The following is a 10,135-nucleotide window of genomic DNA, read 5'->3' as shown; positions in this document are numbered from 1 at the left end:
TAATAGTGACTATGTAGGTTTATAAGTGCGGGCCTTGATGCTCTGATAGATCCTTGCGTGGGAGTCCATGGGCCGAAAAAATTTCTTCGTTCAATCAGCGAGTGATGAGCGTAAAAACGCATTGTTCAGGTTGAAATTTTCGGTTGCCCAGAACGCATTAACAATCGCATGTTTCGACACGAAGCGTCCTATACTCCTTCTAATGATCTAAGAAAATTTTCAGGGAAAAAGAAAAAACCTTAAGCGTCGTGACTTCGTGCTGTTCTCTTTGTTTTACAGCGCGTTGCTAAGTTTCAAGAAATCAGATGCGATTCTATGCCGACAATAGAAACTGTTAAATAGAACGACTGCCTTCCAAAGCAGTACACACAAAAAGTCATACCAGTTTTACCAGACACCATGACTTAGCTTACTGACCTGTGAGTAAGTTTATTATAACTCCTGAGATGACGAACTTGATTCTGAACCCCAAGAAATGCACGAGTAGACGCTTAACGCTGCGTTGGACAGGCTAAGAATAAAGTGAGGATATGTTCTGAATATTTTCTAGGTCTCAAGCCATGGCACCCCAAAGGTCGGTTGGAAAGTTAGTTTTGCATCGTTTTTGCACTCGGTACTCTGTTTTTTGTTGGATGAATGGAGTCCTTAAGAAAGGCAGTCAGAGACCTTGGATCAAAATGAACTTTTTAACCCATTGTCAGACGAGAAACGGTGCCCGTTTTTTAACCGAAACGCTTCGAACAAGCTGGGAAAGCAGGAAACATTACTGTACAATACATGGGAAATAGGCCCAAAACTTGGAAAGAGCGTGTTTGATATGCTTTCTGTCAAAGATGTAATCATCATTTTGACAGGGAGTATATTGTTTTTCATAAGTCGCCTTCCTCTTTTCATTGCTGTCTCGGGTATCTCGTTTCTAGTCTGTATGTCAGCTGAGGCAGAGAATACTTACAATGATCTACGCCTGCGCATTAGCTTTGTGTCTCGATGGGTTTGATGGGTGGCCCTGGGTATCCACCATCTAAGCTACAGGTGTGAAGTTTTGGGTGATCAAAATAGGCAGCGCCCTAAGGGACCTTGGTGGTAACCACAAGGTAGACCACAGATCATAACGCAGTAAAGAGATTCTATTTTTTGTTGTCGTAAGGTCAATAAATCTTAACCTATTCGAAATAGAATTGTAACCAAGTGCAAATCAACCTATGCTAACCAGCGAGGCCCATAAGGAGAGGTTCATTGAACATGATAACTATTTGCTGATTCTCTCCGAGAGAATTATAGAACTCAAGCAATCCTGCACCACACAACGACCAAACAAAGTAACACAACAGTAATTTATTTTCTAGTTTATGGAAAAGTATGCTTCAAAAGCCATAAATTTTTTTATAAACCATTATAAAGTCTATTCAGTCTATTCGAAAGTTTCTTCAAATGTGCTGATAATGGCCAGACACAACGCGGCGCTGTCCTCAAAAAATTTATGCCATGGCTATAAAATGCAAAGGAAAATTTATTTTTAAAGTCAAGAATGGCCTTTTTTGATGTAACTCCTTGTTCGCAGTAAAGCCACCTCGAGATGAAGAAGGAAAAAATTACTTTCATACAGTCACAGGCAGACGGCCACCCTGCTGAGCGATATTCATCTGAAATGGCGACTGAAATTGCATGCGGTTCTGACACATATGAAGATAATTTGGTAAAGGTTCGATTATTCTCGGATATATATACGCGGGTCCATGGAAATCATTTGTGGCGGAGATTAAAATTTTATAGGGGTTAGAACATACTTCTTCCCCTTTAATGTCAAACCTTCACTTTCTTCAGACACGCATTTCGTTCTCAGCGAGCAGCCGTTACTGGAATTCACTTCAGACTCGTTATTCGTCATGATATCCAATGATGTTAAAAACAATGGAAGAGGAGACAATCAAGTTTTTTTTCTTGACACCTTTTCGCATGTAGCTGTTCGTATCCGGTAACAATATCCTCATTTACTATTTGATTGGCTGGCCAGGCTGTTATGGGGGTGTTCCCTCTTCTGTGTGTTCTTATTGCCATTACTTTGGCCGTCTTGTCCTATGCTAACGCTAAGCGGCGCTTCCGCAACAGTCTACAGTGTCCGATCAGCGACTCTCCTTACGAATCAAGTAGTTTCCCCGGGATCCTGTGTGCGATCAAAACGCATGCGTGGGAGGACGAATATCGGCGGAAAAAAAAAAAAAAAAAAAACTTCCCGGGGAAGATTATACGAAGGTAAAGGTGAATGATTATGTTTAGTCAGAGGTTGGCTCTAATAATGTAAGCAGCGTTAAATCTATGTATGACCTCATTTAAATTTATTTATCATATATCTCAATGAGAATGTGCACTATGATTGGTCGATGCATGCGCCGATCAATTCGAAGCTTCAACACTTTCCCCCTTGGGTACCCCCCTGAAGCATTCTTACTTTTGAACATTGGTTCATTCAAATTTCCGCCCCCCCCCCCCCCCCCCGTTAAAATATGTCACAAACCGCGTTTTCTCAGTTCATACTATCAGTAATGTAACCTCGTTTTTTTCGAGCAGAAAAATCGCTCCCAAATTTGCAGTGCGGACCCCTAACTAGGTTAGTGAGGGGTATTTACCTGGAAGACAATTACGGATTACTCCATGGATATAGCTTTTCAGGGCCATTTTCAATCAGTTTGATTCTTAAACAGGAGAGCGCAGTATTGAAACGAAGAACGGTATTATTCTTACGATAGTCGACTGTAGAAGTGAATCTCGATGTAAATATCTTAAAAAAAAACGCAAGCTCAAATATTTCATTTAAATCGCAATGCTTAACCTGATCAAATGGGAAAATTAACAGACGGTGATGTTCTTCATGAAACATTTAAGGTGGTACGCGCCAAAATTGTACCAAGTTTGGTTGCATCCGTCATTTCCGTGATTGTGGACCTAAATTATTTTAAAGTTCGAAATGTATATCCACAAATCTATTTATCTCTCCTCTAAGAGCTTCATTACCTAAGCAACTTAAATAAACCCTAAATAAGGCCTTGGACAGCTGAGTGAGCTGATCAGATTGCCTTCTTTCATAAAGAATAATTGACTATGTCTCGAGACCCATTTCATAACCAGAGAACTGGTCCGTTAAAACCTATTAGTATAGAGGACACAGGTTAATACTGCTTTTCTCGAGCGCTCATAGGCTAGTTCGGAGGTGATTATAAAGAAGACTGGGGACGGGTTGTTACAAGAGTATGTACACATAACATGTTATGAACTTTTATCTTCAGAAATGAAATCAACGTTATTTCGAAGAGGACAGCCATTCAGTCAAATATCGATGCCTTGTTGTACAGTGCAACGCCATTAGCTACTCTGGTGTCAGTAATTACTATGGTGCTTACGGGCCAGACTCTCACGCCCGCCAATGTTTTTATGCTTCTATCGTTTATGGGTGTTTTAAAATTTTATGGCATGTTGAATATAACAAATGGTTTCATAGGAACATATGACGCTTACGTTTCGCTTGGAAGAATCGAAGATTTTCTTCTTTTAGAAAACTTATCAGAAGCCTCGGAGGATGATGAAAGTAAAGAAGACCCACAAAAGGCCAGGAGTACCTTCACTAAAACAGAGTCACGGCTACTCAGAAAAAGAAGCCGAAAATATGAGGAACGTTTCCGTGCTCGTGAAGCAACGGAATTAGGGCCTACTAATCTATGTGTGTCTAATTTAACTTGCACAAAAAAGAATCGTGAAGATGAATTTATTCTCCAGGATATCAAGTTTGTTGCACCTTCGAAGAGTTTAACAGTTATCACCGGCCCAGTTGGAAGTGGTAAGTCTACTCTGCTTTCAGCTATCGCTGGTGAAATTTCCAACACGAGTGGCATGATTTCTTACCGAGGCAAGGTCATTTACTTGCCTCAGACTGCTTGGGTGTTCTCGGGAACGATAAAAGAAAACATCCTTTTTGGCCAGCCCTTCGAGGAGTCCAAGTACGAAAGAATAATCGACGTCTGCACTCTGAAAGAAGACTTTCGGCGGTTACCTGGTGGTGACCAAACAGTAGTTGGAGAACGCGGCGAGATTCTGAGTGGAGGACAACAGGCGAGAGTAAGTTTAGCTCGTGCAGTTTATGCTGACGGAGATATTTATCTATTGGATGATCCACTGAGTGCTGTCGATTTTAAAGTTGGCCAACACATCTTTAACAAGTGCATCAAAGATCTACTAGGCGATAAAATCGTTCTGTTTGCCTCTCATCAGCAACAGCACATGGAAAATGCTGATGAAGTGATTGTGTTGTACAAAGGGCGTGTCCTCGACAAGGGACGCTTTACTGAGCTGCACGAAAAAGGTGTAATCGGCTCAACTGTTGACCCACCATATAAAGCAGCTCTGCGGAAAGACGAAACAAATCATCTGATAACTGTGCCTGGGAGAATACAGAAAAACACGTTGATGCCGAAAAATGCAAGAAAATACTTCCTCTGTCCAATGAAGCAAGGAGCTTGGAGATAGCAAAGGAGGATCGTACAATCGGAGTAGTGACATCCAAGCTCTATTGGGACTACTTCAGAAGTGGAGCGCATCCCCTAATGATAACTGGAATGGTTGGTTTTATTCTCCTTACTCAAGGTAAACTTATTGTTATACCGAGTTACAAGCCTTGGGTTAGGCTCTAAAAGGAGATACAGTGATTTTTTTTCTATTTCCATTTAACAGTATTTGTTAAATTAAAATTAGCTGGCATAAAAACCTTGCTTACAACCTGCAAAACAGGTGGCATTCCTCAGGCATACTACAACGAGTTTGAGACACACGCGAGGAGAATGGAAAGGGCGAATGACGCGCAATCGAATAAGGACGTGTCTAGCCGCTCTCTTTTGCCTCGTACTTGGCTTGCACCTACCTTCACTCGCCTAAAAAACTCAACAAAAAGGTCGCCTGTTTTGCAAGCTACCATGCCAGGAGCTTTCGAGGGCAATTTATTTTGATGCGTACCGTGGTTAACCGATTCATCTTACATATTGTAGTGTTTATAGAAACATCCTCAACCTACAGATAATTGTATCTAATGTAGGCAGGTAGTGCAGGTAGTAGCCTAATAAATCTTACTGTGTTCAACTAAATGATCATATAGAATAAATATCAACTATCACATCTTAATTTTGTCTCTTTCAGCCATCATAGTTGCTCCAGACTTGTGGCTCTCGTTTCTTGCAAGGCTAAACCCAGAGGATCAGAATAACAAGACTTATCTCTCTGTCTTCGCCTGTCTGGTTGGTGCGTGCTTTATATTTACTATCGTTCGGGCTTATGGATTCTTCCATGTTTCTCTAAAGTGCGCCGAGCGTCTTCACGATAAAATGGTTGTGGCCATTTTACAAGCACCTGTCCTGTTCTTTGATTCAAATCCAGTGGGAAGAATCCTAAATCGCTTCTCCAATGATATTGGCTGCGTGGATGATATGCTACCTAAAACAATCCTGTGGGCAATGCAGATGCTCTTACTTATATTTTTTCAAATTCTCATAACAATTGCCACAAATGTTTGGCTCATTCTTGTTGTTGTTCCCATTTGTATGCTAGTCGTTTATCTTTCCAATCATTACTTGAAGACTGCCAGAGAACTGAAGAGGTTGGAGTCTATATCCCGAAGCCCAGTGTTCGCTCACTTTTCGGAGACTCTGATAGGACTAGACACGATTCGTACAAGAGGAAGACAGACACATTTTTTAGACACACTTTACAGGTATGTTAGAGACATTGACTCGGGCTGTGCTGCTAGAGCTGATAAAGCACAGGGAACGAATGAGTCGTAATTGACACTAATTTTTCTAACTGAACTCACCCTTCAATTTTTGTCTGTTGAAATCCTTTCTTCCATGCGTCGAGACACTGTTTAGCAAGTGAACCTTTCCTTACTAGAAGTTCTTGGAGAGAAGTACCTATTTGGGAGGGAGGGGAGAGGCAAAGGGCCCTATTTTACCCCGAATAATCTCCTTAGAGCTTTTTTAAGCTGTTGTCGAATAACAAAACCAAATTATTCGCAACGACACAACCAGAACGAAAACTCAAAGTAAAAAACAAGGAAACCGCATTGAGTGCCCGAAATCGGCAAGGAACATTAAGCGGTTGGTTTTACTTTTGAGTCGGATTTGATAAGAGGTAGACTCGAGTTTGCAGGTCCAATTAGAGAGCAAAGTAAGACAAAGCCAATGCTATGCAGCTTTTTTCTACAGTCAGCTGAAAATTTCTCTTTTATGAAAAGTAACTATGATAAATTGACTTGTCCCCACAGATACCAAGATGTCATAATCAGGCGTACATTATGGTGATGGCCAGTGCTAGGTGGCTCGGTATGCGCTTGGATTGTCTCGCTTCCCTGTTAGTCGGTGCAGTTGCTGTGGCTGCAGTCTTGGTATCTCAAGATGCCGGTAAGCTCAAGATTCTTGGTAACGTTTTTGAGTCTTTCTATTTATCACGAATCTGTATAGTCATATATTGAGACAGCATGCACTACTGGATTATTAAATAAACGAGACTATACGCGCACTCTCATTGGTCGATAGGTGTGTACAGTTGTGATATTTTAGATTCGCGATAATTCTTGGGAAATGTATTATGAAAGCAAAGTGATAAAGGACTATTTCCGTGTCTAAATAGCCTCAACTATACACAAGTGGCTTGGAGAGTGGTGTACCCGAAAGTTATGCAAACCCATAGGGCATCAAATGTGTAAAGCTTTGACTGTTTTTTTTTTTTTCAGCTTACGCTGGTCTCGCTCTTGTATATGTCATCCAAAATCTGAGCATGGCTCAATACGCTGTTAGAAAAACCTCTGAAGTGGAAAACTACATGACGTCAGTTGAGCGAGTTATGGCCTACACCAAACTTGATCAGGAGCCTGGATACGAGGAAGAACAAACACCCCCAAAAGACTGGCCTCAGAGAGGAAGTATTGTGTTGAGAGATGTATCATTGACGTACTATCCGGGGGGACCTCAAGTGCTGAAGAATATCAATCTTAGCATCAAAGGAGGAGCAAAGATCGGCGTTGCCGGCCGGACAGGAGCTGGGAAGTCATCTTTCGTAGCAGCTCTTATGCGCATGCCTGATGCTGACGGAAAGATAATCATCGACGATGTTCCAATTAAAGACATAGGCCTCCAACAAGCCCGACGAGGTATCTCGATTCTTGGCCAAAGGCCCGTTCTTTTTAGCGGATCATTGAGAAAAAATCTCGACATTTTAGACAAGTTTCAAGACGCTGAATTGTGGCAAGCTTTAGAGGATGTGCAACTGAAAGATTTTGTCGAGACATTTGAGGCCAAGCTTGATCACGAACTGCTGGAACATGGCGCTAATGTGAGTGTCGGCGAGCGGCAGTTAATTTGCTTGGCTCGTGTGCTGCTACAGCGAAGTAAAATCGTCGTCATGGACGAGCCAACTGCGCATGTAGACCCAGACACAGAGCAGACGATCTGGAATGTAGTGCGGGACAAACTGAAGGAATCCACTGTCATTACTATTGCTCACCGTTTGAACACGATAAAAGACTGCCAGAAGATTTTGGTCTTAGAAAATGGAAAAGTTAAAGGATTTGACAAATTTGATTCAGTAATGAATAATGCGTAGAATGTGGCCTGAGACAAAAGAGCTCGATTGCCAAGTCTGATCTGATCCTGCAGAGATCGAATCCTGCACATTGTGGAAATGAAGAAGAGGTAATGAGCGACAAAAATATTTCGCTCATGGCTTGGTTTTTGCCCCCACCGCGCCCCCAGCTTGTTTAAAATCTCTCTCGCTGTCAGGCCTTAGGGTGTCACGGAACGCCGGAAGCGTTGCGTGACATTCCATCGAATGCCTGCGAAGGAGAATTTGCTATCCATTGGCAAAGCCCAATATTGGTGGCAAAACGTACACTGAAACAAGGCATTTTGTTTGGTTTAATGCTTTCACGGTTTCTCGTTATGGTTGTCGTGATATCACCTAGTTTCCGGCCAACGGCTATCACACTTCAAGGCCACCTTATACAATTATTCACTGGTGATTAAGTTTTTTGACTAGTTCTGTTTATTGTGCTTTATAACAAACGGGTGTGTTCTTACTTCTCCTGCTCTTGACAGAGAACCACAACAATGGTCTTCTCGTCTTGGCGTCTTGTGAGTAGAACTTAATTAAGGTGGTGTTTATTAAGAAATGTTCTAAGCTTTACCGATGTTGTTAATCTACATACAGCCCTTTGAAACAACTTCAATAAACGGGCTACGCGGAAAATATTACGTTCCAAGGTCGCCACATTATTCACATGTATAGGTCTCAACCGAGTTCAAGATGATGCCCTCTAATATATCAGGTGATAATCGTTAAAAAAAAAAAGAGTGAAAAGAGAGAATCCAATGAGCATATCACGTCACTCTATAACATAACATGAGGGTCTTATGACTGTTGTGGCCCCAGACGGTTCGTGTATTAACTGAGACTCAAAAGTTTCATTCAGTGTCTTCCCGTCTTGAAATTGCGTTCAGTTTTGCATTTACGACTGTAATATTTCCGAATTGTTTACTCAAATTCCATTATGATTGACACGGATTCAAGGACAAGCTTTGTGGCTTTTACTCTCCTCCTTACTATGTCAACAGCTGCATGCCTCTCAAGCTCTGGCGCTAACAAGTGCTCTAGAGCACAAGACTGCAGTACAAGAAACGGTTCATATGAATGCTGCTCTGGTTCTTGTGTCCAAGGAAGCAATTGCCTGGGAGAAAACTGTGAAATAAACCGAGATTGCTCTACATCTGAAATTTGCTGTCGCAAGAAATGCGTCGATAGCCTGGATTGCGTAGGACAAACTTGCTCTTCTGACAATGACTGCCAGAGGAAAGAAGTGTGCTGTTACGGATCGTGCAGAATAGAACTATTGTGTAGCGACTTCACCCTGCTGATTCTCATTTGTCCTGTTGGTATAATCGCCATTGTATCCATTTCCTCCTACGTCTGTAGAAGAATCTGCTCCAAGACTTCCATTTCCATGAAACGGTATCCATTTTCACTGGAGTTTTCGTCGGGGAGCCTTTTATCGAGTTCGCTTATCAGCTCTTCGCGACCGCTTAAGCTATCGTCCAATTTTGTCGCACATCTGTTCGATGCACCTCCAAAGGACGTAAATTTTCCTGAAGACTTGACTCACAAGGTGGCTAAGATACACGAAGGTCCAAAGCCCGAAAAAAAAACCCAGTATGGTTCATTTTAAGAAACATCGAAACTTTGAATACATTTATTGATAATGTGTGTACCGTCAGATTGGCAAAATACTGAGTGTTGCTGTTTGTCTCAATAATACTTTTACTTTTACACTTTTCAGTTCGAACATGTGGTGATTATTAGGAGAGGATATTATGATATTTTGAACGAGTCCTGACGGTTTTAAAATGAATTACATTTCTCGTATTTGATTAACCCTTAACATACCACGGGTATGTTAGTTTTTTCAGAGAAAACTGAGTGATGTTAACAAGACCAGTTGTAGATAAATTTCCGTTTAATAAAGCCCCATATGACCACTTATATACATAACCAATAGAAAAATTTATATGAACTTGTGTAACTTATTATGGGATATATATCATATGATGACGTCACAACACGCATAATTAGCATAATTGGTAGAAATTTCATGCAGGACTAATTGAAAGAGTACTGTAACAAATTTATTCTAAAACCAGTGCCTTTTCTCAAAAAAACATGACCTTCAAACATTGAAAATAACATTTTCTGGGTTAATAACACTTCTCTGCACACAAATTTGGGCCATTAACGTTAATGTAAAGGCATAAATTATCTTATGAGTGACAAAATCTTGGGGTATTATCTATGGGAAAGTCTTAGAGTAAGTCATGTTCAATTTTAAAGAGCTATTCCTCTTCCTCTGGTGCCAGGCCTCCTCCTTCCTTCTTTCAGACTTTGGGAGCCTTCGTGATCTCCATTATTGAAATAGAAGTCTTTCAATGTGTAGTATCTGAGAAAACAGGGCTCCAGGCACATGCGCACTCCACACTGCACAGCTCTAAAAGGTATCTACATGCTGTAGGTGAACCTTGTGAGTAGACCTTTTGTCCTTTCTCACTGGTTGGTG

At 41.3% G+C, this 10,135-nt stretch overlaps 2 protein-coding genes across 3 annotated transcripts; both read left to right on the top strand.

Moving 5' to 3' along the window:
* Positions 1 to 3,387: 3,387 nt before the first annotated feature.
* LOC136279015 (ATP-binding cassette subfamily C member 4-like) lies at positions 3,388 to 4,518 on the top strand. The gene has a single exon (XM_066162354.1). It carries the CDS (start codon positions 3,388 to 3,390, stop codon positions 4,516 to 4,518), a length of 1,131 nt encoding a protein of 376 aa, XP_066018451.1.
* LOC131776050 (ATP-binding cassette sub-family C member 4) lies at positions 3,693 to 8,282 on the top strand. Of its 2 annotated transcripts, XM_066162370.1 has the most exons (4): positions 3,693 to 4,635; positions 5,182 to 5,756; positions 6,302 to 6,437; positions 6,770 to 8,282. In XM_066162370.1, exons 1-4 carry the CDS (start codon positions 4,596 to 4,598, stop codon positions 7,636 to 7,638), a joined length of 1,620 nt encoding a protein of 539 aa, XP_066018467.1. In that variant the 5' UTR covers positions 3,693 to 4,595; the 3' UTR covers positions 7,639 to 8,282. The 2 variants fall into 2 exon arrangements, with proteins under 2 accessions (XP_066018467.1, XP_058948175.2); XM_059092192.2 differs by lacking the exon at positions 3,693 to 4,635 and having other exon boundaries at positions 5,662 to 5,752.
* The last annotated feature ends 1,853 nt before the right edge of the window (positions 8,283 to 10,135 follow it).

This window comes from Pocillopora verrucosa, chromosome 2, assembly GCF_036669915.1.
Source record: "Pocillopora verrucosa isolate sample1 chromosome 2, ASM3666991v2, whole genome shotgun sequence".
Classification (NCBI taxonomy): domain Eukaryota; kingdom Metazoa; phylum Cnidaria; class Anthozoa; order Scleractinia; family Pocilloporidae; genus Pocillopora; species Pocillopora verrucosa.
The sequence above is the reverse complement of the archived record's forward strand: the minus strand, read 5'-3'. Positions and strand labels throughout refer to the sequence as shown.

Bases quoted from the DNA above. Each gene is read 5' to 3' on its own strand.
- LOC136279015 (XM_066162354.1), top strand. From the start codon at position 3,388: ATGGTGCTTACGGGCCAGACTCTCACGCCCGCCAATGTTTTTATGCTT.
- LOC131776050 (XM_066162370.1), top strand. From the start codon at position 4,596: ATGATAACTGGAATGGTTGGTTTTATTCTCCTTACTCAAG. The intron at 5,757-6,301 runs GTTAGAGACATT...TTGTCCCCACAG, and splicing joins TAGACACACTTTACAGGTAT to ATACCAAGATGTCATAATCA. The intron at 6,438-6,769 runs GTAAGCTCAAGA...TTTTTTTTTCAG, and splicing joins CTTGGTATCTCAAGATGCCG to CTTACGCTGGTCTCGCTCTT.